The 18584-nt window shown below is 57.4% G+C and overlaps 6 protein-coding genes across 6 annotated transcripts; 3 read left to right on the top strand and 3 right to left on the bottom strand.

Moving 5' to 3' along the window:
* Positions 1-763: 763 nt before the first annotated feature.
* SPSK_02823 (uncharacterized protein) lies at positions 764-1178 on the bottom strand (the record flags this gene model as incomplete). Its single annotated transcript, XM_016729686.1, has 2 exons — positions 764-903; positions 1016-1178. 2 exons carry the CDS (start codon positions 1176-1178, stop codon positions 764-766), a joined length of 303 nt encoding a protein of 100 aa, XP_016589098.1.
* A 3513-nt stretch (positions 1179-4691) lies between these two features.
* Positions 4692-4976, bottom strand: SPSK_02862 (uncharacterized protein; the record flags this gene model as incomplete). The annotated part of the gene is made up of 1 exon (XM_016729724.1): positions 4692-4976. One exon carries the CDS (start codon positions 4974-4976, stop codon positions 4692-4694), a length of 285 nt encoding a protein of 94 aa, XP_016589097.1.
* A 1113-nt stretch (positions 4977-6089) lies between these two features.
* Positions 6090-11041, top strand: SPSK_02142 (uncharacterized protein; the record flags this gene model as incomplete). Its single annotated transcript, XM_016729019.1, has 2 exons — positions 6090-8234; positions 8594-11041. The coding sequence occupies 2 exons, from the start codon at positions 6090-6092 to the stop codon at positions 11039-11041; spliced, it is 4593 nt and encodes a 1530-aa protein (XP_016589096.1).
* Positions 11042-12234: 1193 nt separating this feature from the next.
* SPSK_02602 (2'-phosphotransferase) lies at positions 12235-13344 on the top strand (the record flags this gene model as incomplete). Its single annotated transcript, XM_016729470.1, has 1 exon — positions 12235-13344. The coding sequence occupies one exon, from the start codon at positions 12235-12237 to the stop codon at positions 13342-13344; it is 1110 nt and encodes a 369-aa protein (XP_016589095.1).
* A 151-nt stretch (positions 13345-13495) lies between these two features.
* On the bottom strand, positions 13496-16897 carry SPSK_02182 (structure-specific recognition protein 1; the record flags this gene model as incomplete). The annotated part of the gene is made up of 1 exon (XM_016729057.1): positions 13496-16897. One exon carries the CDS (start codon positions 16895-16897, stop codon positions 13496-13498), a length of 3402 nt encoding a protein of 1133 aa, XP_016589094.1.
* A 568-nt stretch (positions 16898-17465) lies between these two features.
* Positions 17466-18416, top strand: SPSK_02659 (uncharacterized protein; the record flags this gene model as incomplete). The annotated part of the gene is made up of 2 exons (XM_016729527.1): positions 17466-17802; positions 17893-18416. 2 exons carry the CDS (start codon positions 17466-17468, stop codon positions 18414-18416), a joined length of 861 nt encoding a protein of 286 aa, XP_016589093.1.
* Between the last annotated feature and the right edge of the window lie 168 nt (positions 18417-18584).

Genomic DNA, 18584 nt, shown 5'->3' with positions numbered 1-18584 from the left:
GAGGCAGGTGACATGATAAAAATGCTGTGTACCGCCATTGTGAATGCTCATATTGCCCGGGCCTATTGGTTTTTCTGCAGTTTTGCACAGGAACGTGTGTTGTGTCGTGTCACCTTCGTCACAGGTTGAGTCTTTTGTATTCTGCCAAGATGCCACACGGAGAGCGGCCAACTCACATTTATATCTTGCGTAACAAACAAATGTGTCGTCCCGGGCCCAAACCACCTCGGAAACTTCAAGAAAACAGTTGAACTTTCGGGTAGGGGTTGCCGTTAACGCTGATGATTGACTCTCAGCGCCCCTTACTTGACTTTCGACATACGTTTATTGATTTTGAAAGACGTCTCTTGCCATGTTGTGGACAGGGTGTGGAATACAAACAAACACGGTAGGCTGCATGTCCTCTCGCGTCACGGAGCTCAAAGGCCCGATGCCATACGGTGCTGCACAAAATAAATAACAAAGGCTGTGCGGCGATCAAACGATTCTGGAGGTGGATAGATATGTGGTATTAGCCCCTCATCTGCCTCCCTTTCCCGTCAGCTGGACGAAACATTAAAAGTTCTCTCTTGTACGGAGTAGTAGTAACATCTGTATTACGTAGAAGACGAGTGAGCTTTCTGTCTGTTATGAGGGCAGCACGAGCTGTTTGTTTGTTGGAGCCATGAAGAGGTGTTGTGATGTCACTGTTGTGTTTCAGAATAGAGGGAGCGCCGTGTTTTTGTGATCTTGTCCTCGTGACCTCGAACACAAGGGAAGAGAATCACGTGTGGTCCTTGGAGCCCCATTCATCGTTCATGATGCGGTCCGCACGGAAGTGTGGCGTTTCATGGCCCGGAAGGACCTCTGTTAGGATCGGCACGTCCTTTGCCCGGAGCTGATGTCCGCTTCCGGTCGGAGCAGCTACACAAGCAGATATAAAATGGAGTTCGCCGCAAAAGGAAAGGCAAACCGCAAGAAAACGGACTCTCCGCACCCTGGACTATTGCTATATCCTTTCCATAACAAAACATACCTGCTACTACTTTTGTCACCGGATGATTTCTCCGATAGCCTAGGATGCTCTTGTTTACTTCGATCACAAGTCTCCATTCGACACGCGACGTCGCCAGACTGTACTCTGCAACGTTTATCGTCGTATGCAACGGGCCATTGAGAACTCCCCTGCCCAATTTCATGTCCCGTTGGCACAGAGCGCCATATTTTCGTTTTCCCTGCTCGAAGCACAATATCCTGTGCTTTGCTCTACATTCTTACGTGAGCAAGTTAATTCTTCAGACAACGTCAATGACTGCAGGTCCATCGTTGTTTCGACCTATGCAACTGGCCTGGACCATCAACGATGCTTCATCCAGACAAGAGTGCGCACTGGATGGAGGACGTATGCTGGTAATGGGGTCTTTGCTTCGCCCGAAACCATAATGATCAGACGGCACCCTTCTGGACTCTTCGTCTACGTCTTTCGACTGCACAACGCTTCTTGCAAGCTCCATCTGGCAACCGCCGTCCGCTTTTCACTCTGCAGCCTACCACCCCATGTATATTACATGTATGGTCTGCAGGCGCCGCAGACTGCCAGTTGACGAGAAACCTCGCCTTGCGGGTATTTCTTTCAGGTTCCTCTGTCAAACAGAGTGCCAGCACAGTTTGTTGCCATCAGCACGGCAGTCGGCCACAGAACATTTGGGCCACGCACAGGAAGCAAGGGGAATCCTGGAATCCATGGCTCTAGGCAAATCCCAACGACCTTGCCGTGATTCCGTCCACGCGAGCATGGAGCGTCAAATCTCAATGTTTGTCGTTCCGTCGGCTTTGCTCCGATGTAAGGGATGAGCAGCAGTCCGTGTGAGCGTTTTCGAACATCAGCCCCTGTTGTCTTGTCTTTTTATTCCAGATTTAGGCCATTGAAAAGAAAGCGACCTTGGCGACCTGGATGTGGCATGGAGGCCTGGCCATTCACCGAGAAGAGAGCAACAATGAGAAATTATGCAACGGGAGGAAGCGTGGGAGTAAGTACCTGACCTCGCTGACGACGTAGGCAGAATACTTTGCAAGAAAAATAAAATGGGCAAAGTTGGACATATTGAAACAGCCAACGAAGACGCTAAGCAAGGGGGTCGAGGGGGATCGAGGAAGGAAGAGCCTAGGATAAGAGAGTAAAAGAGTGGGCACAAAGTCAGACAAAACGGCGTGGAAAGAAAAAAAAACACATGAAAAGGAAGACGACAGAAAAAATGGAAAAGAAAGGCAAGAACGAGATCGAAAAGTAAGAGAAAAAAAGAAAAGAAAGTGGAAAAGGGCGGATTAGAACTCCAAGTTTTTGTCACGTTGGGATATGTCTCATCCAAAACAAGGCGCGGTCAGCATCCCTTGCAGCGGTGATCGACACACTCGTGGCTACCATCGATGCACGAGGCTCGCATCATTGCCGCTCCGGTCCAAAATATTGTAAACGGACCGGAGAAATTGTGAGACTCAGCTGAGCAGAGAAAGTCAGGGTGCAAGCAAAAAGGCGTTGGGTAGGTATCAAGGTGTTGTCGACTAACATGCATCTGTGCGACGTGTTTTGCACATTCTTGTGGGCTCAGATTCCTGCACGACACAGGAGACCTAAAAATGAAAAGAACAAAAGAAAGTTGGAAAAAGCAACGTTGGTGCTTGGGCACAGTGACATTGCGTTCACTTCGTTTACATTTAGTGGGCAAGATTGGGATAGGAGGTGCAAGCTGCAAGGTTCAGACTTCAAGGTGTGGTGCAAATGGAAATCTGACCACCAACCAAGCCACCTCCTTTGCAAGGGGAGTGAGAGATCAAAGCAAGAATGCTCTGGTACTTTTTGATGTCTTTCGCTGAAAAGAGGCCTTTGTAACTGGGGAGTTGTGGCTTCCTCGATCCTTGCTGATTTTCGTCTCAATTTTTCTCACTCTCCTTATGTCCATAGATGTGGATCTTGGTACACTTTGGTGCGGCGATGGGAAGGAAGAAGACAAGGGGGAGGAGGTCAGTTTGTTCTCAGTGCAACCCAACTCCGCTGGTCAAGAAAACGAACACAGCCGACAGCCCCTGTTCTGCCCTGACGAAAGAGCCTTGTTGTCGTGTTTTAGGACCTGGCTCTTTGGCAATCAATCGTTTTTTGGGGTTACCTTCGCCAGCATATCAAATTATGGAATACGTCGTGGTTTCATTGGGCAAAAACATCAGGAGAAGACGAAATTTCCTGAACAGCGTAAGGCCCATAGGCGAGAGAACGGCTTCTGCGGTCTGTCGACGGCTTGAAAGACAGAAACCAGGTACAGCATGGTACTTTTTTGCGGTATCGCCATTAGTGAGGTTTGTTGTCTGTCGTACGGCCGTTTTGTTTCATTTGAGCCACCTCTTCCGGATAATCGGCCGGCTTGGCTATATGACAGCCATTATCGATGAGACCTAAAGACAACCATTTTGTTAGTGACTCGGACACGTTTTAGTCATCTTGAAGGTTATCGTTCTTCCACAGAATGTCAAGGTGGTAGGCGATCCGGCACAACCATGGGTTATGTGAGAACGGCCCTTTTTCGAAGTAACTGAAGAAATGTCCCTGGAAGGAAGGCAGAAGAGAAGGAGAACACGGACTCAGACGAGAGAAACGACCGAGCGCATCGCCAGCGAACTCCGCCTCTTTCTACCGTGCGCACGTCCTAATCTTCATGATGCGCCCCCCTATTTGTGCTTCAGATACCAGCCACCGAGAATCAAAAGAGAGTCTGCAATACAAGACCGGCGACTTGGAAAATATGCGGAAGAGAGCCTACTCGGTCCGCGCGGAGATTTCTCTGCACCATTGTGCGACCTGTCAACTTGGTGTAACGCTGCATATTTCTCTTGCAAAGCGGTGTAATTAGGTTGTCTTTTGCTTGCCGTTGTGCCATTATTTTTGCGATTCAAAAAGGAAAGTCGGAAATTGTTTGGGTGCCACAAAACCGCTGAAAGATCAACAGAAGCCTAATCCGTGGAAAAGAGGGAGTCTGTCTCTGAAAACCAACAGCAAAAACCAAGAAATACAACAACATGCCGTCTTGGAGAAGACAATGCAACAACATATGCGTATTGGAACAGGCGCAGGACAGTCCATGGGACCGAGAGCCAACATTAGACGGACGCGCTGTTGCTTTGGCGTGGCCTAATGTCTTGTTTTCGTGTATTTTGTTTCTCGAGGTTGTTTTATTGTCTTGTTGCTATGTATTGTCCCGTAATTTCTTCTCCGTTCACTTGAAAATATTCGACGTACGGGTGGGTGGCTGGGATGTCAAGAGTGAGGGGGGCCTCGAATGGCTGGTGGATCGCACGGCACAACCAGCGAATGGCAGCAGTCAATTGGCTTCACAAGTCTGAAAAGTAGGTGTGTTTGTGATAGCTGTTGGTGACAACCAAGGAAACGACAGCCTGCACGAATTGATGTGACAAGAGGAGCGAGGCGGGAAGGCAAGGGAATGGAGGAAAAGGAAAAAGAGACAAGAGGAAAAGCCAGAAGGGGACAGTAAGGGACGGAACAGAAGAACGTCGAGAAGGAAACCCAGGAAGTGACGATGTTAAGATCGGCACCCACAACAGCATCCATTGTTTAAAAATGGCCACGCTACGCTAGCCGCATGTCTCGCCTTTTGATACCGCGCATCGATTCACGTCAGAAGCGAGCAATAGTGCCTAGGCAATCACGATCTCAGTGCCATGAGCAGCTTTGGGGAGGTGACGCCAGTATGCCCTTGGACCTTGCGTCGACTAGCTCGAGGAGAGGTAGGTCCTGATGGGATAGTGGAGGGGGGAAGTTGGAGTGCAGTTGGCTCCATGGCTCCTCTTTTCTCCTGACTACCTGCAGACCCCTGTGGTGGTCGAGTGGGTGCATGCGGGTATGTGCGTGGAGGTCCACCGAGATCATGGAGCTGTAATACCCGTCCGATTTTGTCCATTTCCTCGCTTCGGCAGAAACGTGATGGCATGTCGAAATTCGACCAAATTCAACGTTTGTCTCGGTTCGATCCTCACTTCCCACCCCCCTTTGATTCTTTTTTGTTCCTGCCTTTCCGGTCGTCGCCGTTCTCCTTCTGTCAGGGTATATTCGTCATTTTCTTGCTCGCTGAAAATCGAACGTACGGAGTAGTTGTACTGTCGTAGCTTGTATTGATATTTCTTTTCCGCCGAGAGACACGTTTGAGAGAACGACCTCATTCTACCTTCGATCCTCTCTTGGGACATCCTCCAACAATTCCTCATTAGTTCATAGCGTGCATGTTTTCAAAAGAAGACAAGACAGATTTAAACAATACGACGTCAAGGGCACTCACGAAAAACAAAATAGAGAGGGGGGCAGAGTCCACTTCGAATCCACCAAGACAGCTGCAGACCCTTGTTGGTATTGACCAAAGAGTCACCCGCAACATCCTGGCGCGTTGCTCTCGAGCTGTTCGGCTTTGTCGAGCTTGCTTCCTGACGTTGAATTGTTGAATCTTCAACGTCTTGTTCGCCTCTCCAATTTGCTTTGGTTTGCCGTGACAGTCGTCCTGTTTTCGTTCACCTCCAGTATCTCGATGCTCTCCTGAATTTCACCTCTCAATTGCTTCGACATTAGTATTATCCACGATATATAAGCACTTGTCGACTGCCCCATGCTCCCAGCTGCACGCGCTGCTTCTCACCTGTCGCCGATGGAACACGCCCAGCTCAGCGAGACCGAGACTCGACAGATGAAACTCACCTTGATCACGACGTAGCATATTTTCAGAGCTATCGAGTTGCTGGACTTGGCTCCGGACCATCATCCGAAGACGCCGACGACACCGACGACGCCGACCACCGCTTAGTAGGTGAACGACGAATATCACATCGAAGCAGCAAAAACAAAGCACACCGAAAAGCCGATCGTGGAAGCATACTACAGATTGCTCGCGAAGGAGGTGGAGTAAATAGGGGAATAAGGAGACAAAAGATACCGCATAGAGAAGGAGTCCCCGACAGACGCACCGAACGAGGAAGGACCGCCCAGGGTATATTGATTGCATTAGTTTCTGAGGAAGTCACGATACGCTGCGCTTTTGGAAGGCACAACCGACGACATGGCTTCCGCCGTCATGCCCCTAGGTCTCGCTGCTGAGAAATCGGCACCTGCATCTGTCCTTCAGACAGCATCGACCGGCATCGACAACATTGGCATCCGGGACAGCACAAATGCCCTCATTCCTTCACCAACGCGTTCTACATTTGGCGACGATGTCACGCCAGCTTCGCCAACGTCGCCGACGATGAGCCACTATACCATACAGCAGAAGACGCAAGAAGCGAGCTCTCCGTCGGAGACCAATACAAACAGCATCCTCCACAGCCATCGCATCAACAACAGCGCCTCCAAGCTGCCCGCTTTCCGTTTTGCCGACCTCAAGAAGGACACACTCGTGCTGCCATCGCGTCTACAGCGCATGCCGCCGTCGCCCGTGTCGCTGCCATCGCTATCGCCCAGTGCTAAGGCAAACGGTGTGGCCGAGTCCTCGTTCGATTCCCAGGAACGCAAGGACCAGGAGCGGACGCACAACGCACTTTCCGCTGTAACTGGCGCTACTGGAACCGCCCCGCCTGCGACAACAAAGCGCCGAAACAGCGCTGGCACCATCAATGCTGGCCAAGCTGGCAACAGCGCCAATAGCACAGGCAGGCCATCCCCCCCCAAAAGCCACACCCATGCACACTCCCTTTCAGGCCCGCCATCCCTCCCTGTGCCAACAACAGCACCAGCGACCTCGCGTACCTTAACCCGCCCGAGTCCAGCCACCGAAACTAGCACTCGGTCCCGCGTGTCGTCGTTTCAAAATACTGTGCCCACGCCTGCGGCGCCCGATTCGCCCAAATCGCCCGAATCGCACCAAAAGGAAACCCAAAGCCAAAACTACGCACCCAATCCCAAACACTCCTCGTCCTCCTCGTCCTCCACCGCCATCACCGCTTCTTCCGCCGTCACCGCCGCCACGTCGCCCTCCACAAAGAGCGCCGCCACCACTTCCACGGTGTCGTCGTCGTCCTTATCGTCGTCCTCCTTTACGGCGCCGACCTTTACGTCGTCGTCCTCTGCGATTTCGTCGTCTGCCGAATTGACTCCGCTCGACGACGTCTCTCGCGATTCCCAGCCATTTCACGACAACTCCCCGCCAAAGGTCGTTGTTTCGACCCCTTCTCCCAATACTACCGTAGCCTTCGCTGCCAATCCCCTGTGTTCGCCATCGCCCACCCCTGCATCTTCCAGGTCACCTAGATCACCCGCTTCTCCCACTTCTCCCGCGACTCGAGAACGTGGATCGCCCGCGCCCACTTCTCCTGCTGACACGGCAAGACTGCAACGTACCCTCACCGACCCGAGCCCGTCCAAGAAGAAGAGGTCGCAGCACCGCCGTGCGACTGCGTCCTTTGGCTCCAACGACCTCGACTCTGACGGCCTTGCAGCAACGTCCTTCACGAAGCGCTTCCCAGCGAAGGCAGAATCTCAGGTGGAGAACTCTGCGCCGACGCCGATTCAAACACCGGCGACAGCCCGCGCCGACAACCGCGCTGCCGACCACGACGACGATCTTGCGGCCTCAGAAGCCACCGGCGCAGACCCGCTCTCGCCCGAAACGTCCACCCAGGAGTGGGCCAAGGGCCAGCGTGATCTGGTTTCGACCGGCAAGACCAAGGTCACGGCCAAGACCAAGACCAAGTCGAGCTCTCTCGACATTGATACGCAGGAGTCTGCTGTGTCCGAAACGTCAACAACAGCGCTCGCCACGCGACGCTCGCTGCCCCAACAGTCGCTCCAGTCGCTCCAGTCACCGACGCTCCAGTCTGCCGATGACAAGCGAAAGACGTCCTCGCGCCCTCCGCTCTCGTTCCGTGCGCCCCGCAACGAGGTCCCGACGTCTCGTCCCATCATCCCACCCATCCGATCCTTCCGCTCTTCCGGCTCGCGCAAGAGTCTTGGCTTACAGGACATGAACCTTCGCTCGCCGGGCGGCGCCGCCTCCTACGATGACGTCGACACCGCTGACGGCGGCGTACTTGATCCCCGCCAGCGCGACCGCACTCTGCGCGCCCTTGAGGGCCGCAACGCGGCCGACGACGACGATTACTCTACCGGTACTCCGCTTCCACGGCGCACCGAGCCCGATACCACGGGTGACGTCTTTATGCGCATAGCGCGCGAAGACGATCGTCAGCCCGACGATCCCAACGCAACTGTAAGCTCGCAACCATTCTTTTTGTTTACGTCACACGTTTTTCTGCCTCTATTTGCCTTATTTCTCTCCACACTTCGACCTTGCCGTTTTGTTTTGGATCTGCACTTGCTGCACATCTTGCGCAAGATGGCAAAATCCCAATCTCATGTTGTCTCATTACACGGCATAGACATGTCTGTCTCATCTGGTCTCCTACTAGAGGGACATTTGCGGGCGATCCCTTTTTTTCTTGGCGTCGGGTTTCCGCATCGTTCTCTGTGTTTCATTATCCTTCCATGTCCTCGCCCCAACAGTGGCCTAGATCCTTGGCTGCAGCTTTTTTTCTTCTATCAAAAATACTGACATTAGTTTCACCACAGTCCCGTATAAGTCGCACAACATCTCAGCGGAGGCCTTTTTCTGCTGCCGTGCCGTCACGCCAAACTACATCACCGCAAATCACACGCCGTCTCTCCGATCAGCGGGAAACTGCCCGCCAACGACGGTATGCCGACGAGCAAGCGTTGCAGCAACAGCAGCAGCAGCAGCAGCAGCAACTACAGCAACAGGCTGCAGTTGCACGGGACACACCGCTGCGGACTTTGGCCAGCGAGCGGACTACGCCGCTGCGGTCGGCAACAGCATCACAGCGGCCTGACCCCATTCGCACACGCACTGTCATTTCATCAGCACGACCATCACCGAGCACGCCTCGAACATCTGTGTTCTATGACACGGCGTCTGACGTTGGTACCAACTACTCACGGAGGCGTCCTTCTGTGACGGAACCGATCAGCAGCGGCACCCCATTACCACTGCGAACCTCGTCCATCAAGACCGCCCATAATTATGCCCGCACTTACAACTCCTCGCCACTGGCGCCACGACCCGCCGATGCGCCACGCCAGGACATGCACGATATTGGCCATGGCGGCCAGGGTGTTGGTGGTGGCATGGACAGTACGGAGTCTACTGCTTCGGCCGCGCCGTCGACGGTCTGGGATGAGCTGGACGACCTCAAGTCGCGTATGCGGCGGCTCGAGTTGACCGGTAAGATTCCACCCGCGGCTGGTGCGGCCATGTCGCGGGCATCCGACGAGCGGCCGCGCACGGCGACCACGAGTGCTACCACACTCTCAGGCTCACCGAAGCGCGTTGCGACAAATGGCCAGGCCGCAGACGTTCGAAGCACGACCTCGTCTCAGCTCCAGCAACAACAATTGCAGCAGCAGCCTCTACAATCGCCCCAGCAAGTCAGCCCTCCGGTCCTGCTCTCTGCCCTTCGTGGGTTGAAGCCACATGTGAGCGATGAGGTCTTCGGCGCCATTGAGAATGCTGCGACGGAAGCCTTGGCTCTGACGCAGATGGTGGGTGTTGCAGGCCAACCCGGCCCGATTTCGAGCGGCGCGAGTAGTATTGGGACCAGCATGCCGTCCACGGTGACGGATCGACAGCTCCGCCGCAAGGCCGAGAGTATCTGCCGAAGCCTGACGGAGCTATGCTTGACGCTCAACGACGAGGCGGCGCATCGGAAGGCAGCGGCTGCGGCTGCGGCCGCCACAGCCCAGATTCAAGCGAACCTGCCACCGCCACCGTCACAACGACTCCAGTTGCAGCAAGAGCAACAGCAGCAATTGCAACAAGACGACCAGCAGCAGCTTCAGCTTCAGCAACAGCAAAAGCAGCAGCAGCAGCAGCAGGACTTGCAGCAACGGCAACAGCAGCTCCAACAACAGCACGAGGACATCCGCCAGCATCAGGCGCAGCGGTCCTCACGCGACGACACCATCACACTCTCGAGCCCGACAACGACAACGAACACGGCCTTTACCAACCTCGCCAACTCGCGGCGCGGCATGGTTATGGAACCCGCCGCAACACCCGCAAAGCTGCAAACCAGCCCGCGCGCCCCGACACGCTATGAGGACCGTCGCACGTCGTTCCTGAACACACCCACACTGCCCTCGCCACGCCTTGCCCTTGGCCCACCCGTGTCGAGTGAAAATGCAGGCCGCCGCTCGTCCCTCATGATTGCGCGCACACGCCGCGCCGCCTCTGAGGATCCGGAGGACATGCCACAGTCGACCGGTCGCCGTTCGTCCCTACTGCGGACCCGGCGCGCGGGCACGGAAGAACCCGAGGAGGGCCGCAAGTCGTCTCTGCTGTACCGCTCGCGGCGGACAGTGCCGGTGGCGGACGATGGCGGTGTTGGTGTTGACGACGAAGTGGACGGCGTACAGCAGGTCCGGTCACCCTCGCGCGCCTTGACCGATGTGGCGGGCTTGCGGCCGGCGCAGCGCGGACCCCGCGAGTACCACCCTCGGGAGTACCAGCCGCGGGAGTACCCTTCGCGCGACTACGGTGGCCAGATGCAACAACAGCCGTCGCAGAACGCTCCTACGACCAATGCAGCTGCCGTATCGGCCAATGCCAACGTGGCACAGGCAAACAATGTCGAAGTCAACAACCATTCGCCACTGGCATCGTCGGCTCTCCCGCGCCGCCGTCTCGTCCCTTCCAGCCTCAACTCGCGCCTGGTCACACCTCAGACGACAACAACCGCCATGACCGCGTCGTCGCCGCTGCTGTCGAGCCGTCGCTTCCTGGAGCGCAGCGCGCAGCAGCAGGAGCGAGACGGTCGTGATGGCGGCAGCACCGTCGGCACAAGTGGCACTCTGGCCGATAAGTACGCGGAGGACCGCGGGCAGCGGCAGCTGTCGCTCGGCCAGACGTCGCTGCTGAGCCGCACGACCAGTGTCAGCAGGCGGCGGGAGAGCGCGCTGCCTAACCTGTCCTCGGCCTCGTCCCAGATCGGTGGATACCGGTGAGGTCGCCGTGCCTCTTCCTGCAACCTCTTCATTCTCGTTTCTCGCGTCCCCTTTTTTAATGATCCCTTTATGTCACGCTTTTGACGGACTTGTACTATATTATCAACTGCAACCATAACATGACTAACAACCACCACAAAACACCACAAACTCTCCCCTTTTTGACGTTCGTACGCCGGCGGTCCTCTTTTTCTTTTTCTTTTTCTTTTTTTTTTTCGTTCTTGTCGTTTTTAGTCAAGCATTTTGTGTACCTACTTTTTGTCTTCGCTTCTTGTCTTCTCTTTGTCTCCTCCCACCCTCTTTTCTTCTCCCTTGTCGTCTTTCAGCGATTGATGTCCAGTGTGTATTACGAATTTCATCTCATGACTCCCCAAAGTTGGTGTGGATTGATTGGTCTTTTTGTTCCTGTTCGCTCTTCATGTGTCTGTTCTTTATACGTTTTTATTTATATTTTAGTGTGGCCTTTTTGGGAATATAATAAGCAATGTCATTCCTTCTCACACAGGTGCAACCTTTTGTGACGACCGGATTTGACTCTTTAAGTGCAATTGGACCGTCGAAGAAACTCTCCGCTGGCGGTTTGAATATCTACTTGTAGTCGCATCCATCGCCCGCCGAGCACTACTGTCTCGCTTCTTCCTGACCCAATACAATTCGCTTTGACAGGTCAGAAGTTGCATGTCAAAATGAAATGCGGTCGTGGCACAGCCTTGTTGAAGTGAAACGATGAAAACTGGTGACTCGCCGGTGACTCAATTGACGAATCGATTTTCGCGACGGGCCATGAATGCCTCCTTAGGGCGTTCATGGGCGGATTCTATCTAGCTGCAAGGCTGAGCCAAGCATCTGTTGTGCCCCACTAGCCTGAAAGACTCCGTTTTGGTGACAGGCCGCAAGCCCAACACGACTCACATACAAAAGCGACAACAAACCAAGACTCCGTCCCTAATCGACTCCACGACTCTCAAAGAAGACGCTCTATAAAGTCTTCCTGAATGACGCATATTCTGCATTTGTCTCTGTACACACGCATTACCACTGGCCTGACCAGATCTCTTTCGACAAGAATTGCGTCCAATGTGAACGGCCGCCAAACACGGAACAGACTTGTGCAAAGGACGACAGTGGACGGAACAAGCATACAAAACATCCATACAACGCCAAACGCAAGAAAGACAGCAGGTGCACTCTCCATGGACGACTTTGACAACGCCGAGGCCCTCGCGGCGCAGTTTCACGACCGGCTTGGGGGCATCGGCGGCGGCGGCGGCAACCGGCGAGGCGGGCGCGGCGGGCGCGGCGGCGGCGGTAGACGAGGTGGCGGCGGTGGCGGCGGTGGTGGGCGGTCCGTCGACATCAGCCGCGCCCTCTCGCGGCTGCTCCGCCACCAGGCCGCCAACGCCGGCATCCCGCTCGACCCGGAAGGCTTTGCGCCGCTCGACCGGGTCCTGCAGTGGGGTCCGCTGCGGTCGCTCAACGTCACGCTCGCCGAGGTGCGCGACGTCGTGCTCACCAACGAGAAGCAGCGGTTTGCCCTCAAGCGAGCGGACGCGGACGACGTGGACGGCGTGGACGACGTGGACGACGCGCTGGACCTGCACACGATCCACGACACCGACAGCCCCGCCGCCTACCGCATCCGCGCCAACCAGGGCCACAGCATTGCCACGGTGACCAGCGACGCCGGTCTGCTCACGCCCATCGACGATCCTGAGACGGCCCCGCCGGTCGTGTGCCACGGCACCTTTTTTGCGTTCTGGCTCGCGATCGAAGCGACCGGCGGTCTGCGGCGCATGACGCGCAACCATGTGCACTGCGGCTGCCTGGAGAGCGGCCAGACGGGTGCCGAATCGGTGGAGGCGGCGCGTCGCGCGGGCGCTGTGATCCCGGGTCTGCGGCGCGATGCCCAGGTCCTCGTGTTTCTGGACGTGCGCCGGGCGCTGCGCCAAGACCCGGGTCTCAAATGGTGGCGGGCGGCCAACGGCGTGGTGCTGACCGAGGGCGATGCGGACGGCAAGGTGCCAGCCAAGTATTTCCAGCGCGTGGTCACGAGCCGCGAGGGTGCACGACTGCTGCCACCGCCGGCAACAGGCGACGCAGGAAGCACGGTGAACGAGCTGGTGCTCTGGGAGGACGGGGAGAAGGTGGCCGATCTGCCGGCCGAGACGCTGGCCAAGGCGCGGGTGCCGCACGGCAAGCAGGGATTGCAGAAGCGAGCAGATGCCGCCGCCGGTGCTGGAGGTTCACGAGGTGCAGCTAACAACAAGCAGGACCAGGGGAAAGGTGCATCAGGTGTTGAATAAATGGCACAATGGAGCTGCGCAGCGTGCATTTTTTAAAAACGAAAAAAACGATTGCGCATTCGTACGTACAATAGACATGATACAAGTTATGATACAGTACACCCGAATCCCCTGCGTCGTCTCATCATTACATCGAATACATACATGACCCTTACTGGTAGTTCAGCTCGGGGTTGGCCCGGAAGTTGCACCGGCACCTGCACTCGGGCACAGGACACTCGGCGTGCCGCGAGAACCACTGCCGCGCGTGGTCCAGGTGCAACACATGGTCGCACTTGAGACAAAACGTCGGGAAGCGCGCCGCCAGCCGCGTGTCCGCGTCCGCCGAGGCCTCGGGCCGGTCGGACCGCGGCGTGCCCACGATTTCGAGGCACACGACGCACCGGGGGAGGTGCCGCTTGCAGTTGGGGCAGCTGACGCCCGCCATGGCCAGCTTGGCCGGCAGCTGGTTGTGGTTGTCGAGGGCCACGACGCTGCCCAGCACGCCGCTACCGCTGGTACTACCGCTGGCGCCGGCGCTGACGCCCGACGCCGGCGGCGGCACGGCGAGCCGCGTTTGCGCGTCGCAATAGACACAGCGCAGCGCAATCTGGCGTGCCGGCGGTGCGACTTTGGGCCGGCCGTCGGCGGCGCCCTTGCTGCGCTTGGTGCTCTCGACCTCGAACTTGGCGCGCTGGAAGAAGGCGCGGTGGCGCTGCAAGTAGGCGCGGTAGGCGGTGCGCCAGGCGGTGCAGCGGTAGTCGTCGACAAAGCGCGGCGCCGCCATGGACATGACGAGCGTCGCGGTCTGGACGTCGTGGAACTTGTCGACGTAGCGGGCCCAGATGTCGACGGCGGGCTCGGTGAGGCCCGTCAGCACCAGGCCCTCGACGTCGCCCGTGCGCACGGCCTCGGCGAGCGTGTCGCGCAGCCAGGCGGACAGCTGGTCGTCGTCAAACATGCGGACCGCCACAAAGACGCGCTCGCGCAGGGGCAGCGACGTCTGGTGCGCAATGGTGGTCCAGTCGCCGGTGGCGATGAGCGAGGAGATGGCGCGCAAGTAGGGGTCGGTCTTGGACGCGAGCGCCTCGTCAAAGTCGAGCTGGTCGCGGTCGCCCCGGGCGCCCAGCACCGTGCCGCCGCCGGCCGCGCCGTTCTTGATCCCCTCTTCGTCGCGGCGGCCCATCAGCTGCAGCGCTAGCGAGACAAAGAGCAGCTCGGGGTGCTCGGTGCTGGCCATCTTGAGAATCTGCACGGCTTGGCGGTTGTCGCCGCGGAACAGCGCCTGGGCCGCCGCCATGGTGTGGTACGACGTCGTCCGCTCGGTGGCCGTGTCCGTTTCGCCGCTGCCGTCTGCGCCGTCGCTGCCGCTGTGGTTGGCGGCAAGGCTGCTGGCCGGCGGACGGCCCCAGCCGCAGATTTCGAGGCACAGCTGGCGGTGGTGTGGTTTCCGCGTCTCGACGCCCTCGTAGCGCCGGACGCCGCGTTTCCGGCAGATGGAGCTAATGGTGCGCTGCCAGTTGGACGCGTCGGGGAAGGAGGGCGACGACGACGGGTCGATGCCGTAGATGCGCGCGTCTTTGTTGGTGCCGAGGTCCTCGAACCAGATGCCGGCCACGCCCATGTACGACAAGTCGAGGTAGTGCGCCGTCATGTCGCCGCCGTCGGCGGCCGCCTCGGCATCGCCTAGCCAGCCCCAGACGTCGCACAGCCACGGGTCGTCTGCCACAATCTCTTGGTTCCGGGCGCAGTGGAACAGATACCGCTCCTTGGCGCGGAGCAACATGACGTGGTCGAGCACCGCTTGCGCCTCGGACGGGAAACCCTGCCGCGCCAATGTGGAGGACAGCAGGCTTTCGTGCAGCTCCTGGCTGGTCAGTGGCCGGCCCGAGACGGATGCCAGTGATGCTGTCGAGTCGGTCAGGTCGGCCAGCGAACCTGCTGTTGATGCGGCTGTTGCAGCTGCTGTAGCCGTTGGTGCTGTCGGTGCTGTTCCTGCACGCGCATCCTGTGCCGCTCCCTTTTTGGGCGGCTGCCGCAGATGCTTCTTCTCGAATGCCCGCAGGATCTTGAGCTTTTTGGCCACGGTCTTGGCCGAATAGAACTCGGGCGACAGCCGCGACGTCTTGGCCTGCGCCAGCGCATCGGCGTCGATCTGTGCCGCGCGCTCTTTTTGCGCTTTTTGGATCGCGCCGTTGATCTCGGTGGCATCGGACGCAAAAATGGGGATGTCGGCTAGCGCCTCTTCAAAGGCCACCGGGTACAGCACCTCGGTCGCCTGGTTCGTCTCGAACTGCATCATCGCGTGGTACGATGCGCCCTCTTCCAGGCCGCGGTACGGCGCCGTCCAGGGGATGAGCTTAAACGGGTACGTGGTCGTAAACGACGGCTTCTCGAGAATGTCGTAGCTGCCGTTGGCGCGCAGGACGAGCACGCGCGGCCGCAGCGCGGGCGACCCGATCGTGACCCAGTCAAACGACACAATGCGCTCGTTCTTGTGGCGCGGGTCCGAGTACTGGTTGTCCATCTCGTTGGACCGGCGCACCTCGAGCAGCTCGGGGCTGTGGTCGGCAATCAGCTCCGGCGGGCAGTACTCGTGCTTCGTCTCGTAGACCTTGAGCTGGCCGGACCCGGAGAGCACGCCCAGCATGCCGCGGTGGTCGCGACAGTAGCGCAGCGCACGGATGACGGACGCCTTGCTCTCGTTGATGGCCTGCTCGGACTCGGGCGTGACGGCGCGGTCGAGACGCAGAGCGCCGCCCCACGGCAGCTCGTCGACGTCGACCGCGTCCAGATACAGCGGCGAGGCCATGGACCGGCTCGTGGCGCGCTTGTCCCAGACCATGATGCCCGGGTGGTCGAGCGCCGACGAGGCAACGTAGTTGGGGTCCGCGTAGTCAATGGCCAGGTTGTTGGTGCAGCGCGTCTGAAACTGGAGCGGGTGCAGGCCGGGATCGCGCAGGTCGTGGATGCGCAGGCCCTGGCCTTTGATGCCGACCACGAGCGTGCTGGGGTTGTCCTCGAAGAAGCGCACGCTCGACACGGACACGCTGGCCTCGCGCACCTCGATCGGCTCGCCAAAGGGCTCCATGTCCTTGGGGAACCCGCCGGCCGATGCGGTGGCACCCGAGCCGATGCTGGCTGCATCGACGGGCCGCGCCGACGACGACAGCCGGTTCACGTCCCAGATGTACAGACTGCGGTCGCTGCGCACGCGGTCCAGGCCCACGGCGAGCAGGTTGGACGTGCTGAACGCCACGGCCTGGCACGTGCGCGACATTTTGAGGTTGAGCTCCACGTAGGCGTTGGAGTCGTCGTCGATTTTGAGCAGGTTGACGACGCCCGTGGGCGTGCCGATCGCCACAACGCCCGAGACCGTCGGCGACCAATCAAACGACGTCAGTGTTGGAAAGTCTTCGTGCCTGGACACGTTCTGGTACTCGAACAGGCCTGTCTTTGCGTAGCCCGTCGGCTTGTAGAGCTGCACGACGCGGTGGTGCAGGTTGACGTGCAAAAACGAGTCGATGCTCGCATTCGGCGACCAACGCACCAGGCCCGTCTCCGGCCCATCCATAGCGGAAAAGGCAGTGGGCAGATGCGGTTACTAGAAAAGCACAGAGGAAATGCGCCGGTGGCTGATGTCTCCGAGACAATGTCGTGGCCGTCTCGATACGGGCGCTGTGCTCAGGCGCGGCCAGGGCCGCGGTGGTCGTTGCGCCGAGTTCGCTACCACATGCCAGTTGTTGAGTGCGGCGCGGAGAAGGTGTTTTGTCGCAATCAGTTCGAGCGGGTGTCAAAAGCAAACTGATAGGAGTTGGGTGGGTTGGGTCGATTTTGCTCAATGCTCGTTTAGTGAAGCATCACAAGACGGTTCGCGCCTGCTTCGATAGAGCTTTGTCTGATTACTAGCGAGAGAGAGCTCAGTGGACCCACAATGGCGATTAAAGTGGATCACGTGTCGGCGCCGGCTTCCATTTGCGATAAGATAAGCAAGGCTGGTCGTTTTTACAGCGATAAAAAAAATTACAAGCAGCTGTAGTGGTTGTCTTATACTAACTTTTGTGCCATCCACCTTCGAAAACAACCTCAACATCCACGTCTCGAACTCACCTCCTCACACTCACAAACACACCACAATCGACATGGGCGAGAAACGGCAGTATGGCGACTACGCCGAGCACCCCGACCGCGCCGCCAAGCGCCAAAAGGAGTCGGCCAACAACAGCTATCACAGCGACAAGCAACGGCACCAGCAGCCCGGCGTCAAGAAGCATGCACGGCGGCCCGAGTCGTCCAACTGGGCCAAGAAGCGTGCACGCACAATTGAGCGGAGGCTGCGGAACCCGGACAGTCTGCCGGCCAATGTACAGCGGGATCTGGAGTCAGAGCTGGCGGCACTACGGCGGCAGATTGAGGAGCGGCAAAGCAAGCGGGTGCGCGCGCACATGATTAGCAAATACCACATGCTGCGATTTTTTGGTATGTCACGGTGGGATAGCAGCATTCTTTGCTTTCCTGTTTCCATCTTTTATTGCTCTGTTCCCGTACACACTCTTACTAACTTGTCAGAACGCAAAAAGGCGATACGGCGGCAGAAGCAATTGAAGAAGCAACACGATGCGACGGACGATGCGGCGGAAAAGGCAGAGCTGGCACAAGACCTTGCTGTGGCCGAGATTGATGTGCTGTATCCGCAATACTACCCCTTCCTTGAACCGTACGTAAGCTTGTACCCGCAGAGCAAGAAGGGCAAGGACGGCGAGGACGACAAGGAGGACAAGGAGGACAAGGACGGCAAAAGCACAGCACCGTTTTCTCGCAGTCCACGACCACCAATGTGGGAAGAAATCAAGGCGGCATACGAGGCAGGCGGCCTACGGGCATTGCAGAACATCCGGGATCGGCAACCACCAAAGGAGGGCAAGCAGAGCAAGGATGCCAAGGGCAGCAAGCCCAGCAAGGCCAGCAAGGCCAGCAAGGCTGACAAGGCTGGCACCGACAACAAGCCAGGCAAGACGGCCAAATCAAAAGAGTCCAAGAAGGTGGAGGTGGAGTCTGACAGCGACGATGGAGGATTCTTTGAGGAGGATTAAAGGAGAGGCGAGTGTGTCGCTGTCGTCTTTTCGTTTTATGTCTTTTTTACTGAGTTTGCGTTATGTATCATAGAGCATGGCAAAGGCACGGGCATCGACGGGGTGTACATTTAACATTGAATTCATAGCTTTGATTATCATGATGGAATTGAAGGAAGCCGCTGCATG

The sequence above is a fragment of the Sporothrix schenckii genome (assembly GCF_000961545.1).
Source record: "Sporothrix schenckii 1099-18 chromosome Unknown Cont43, whole genome shotgun sequence".
In the NCBI taxonomy this organism is placed as follows: domain Eukaryota; kingdom Fungi; phylum Ascomycota; class Sordariomycetes; order Ophiostomatales; family Ophiostomataceae; genus Sporothrix; species Sporothrix schenckii.
This window is presented reverse-complemented; position numbering and strand designations above follow the sequence as displayed.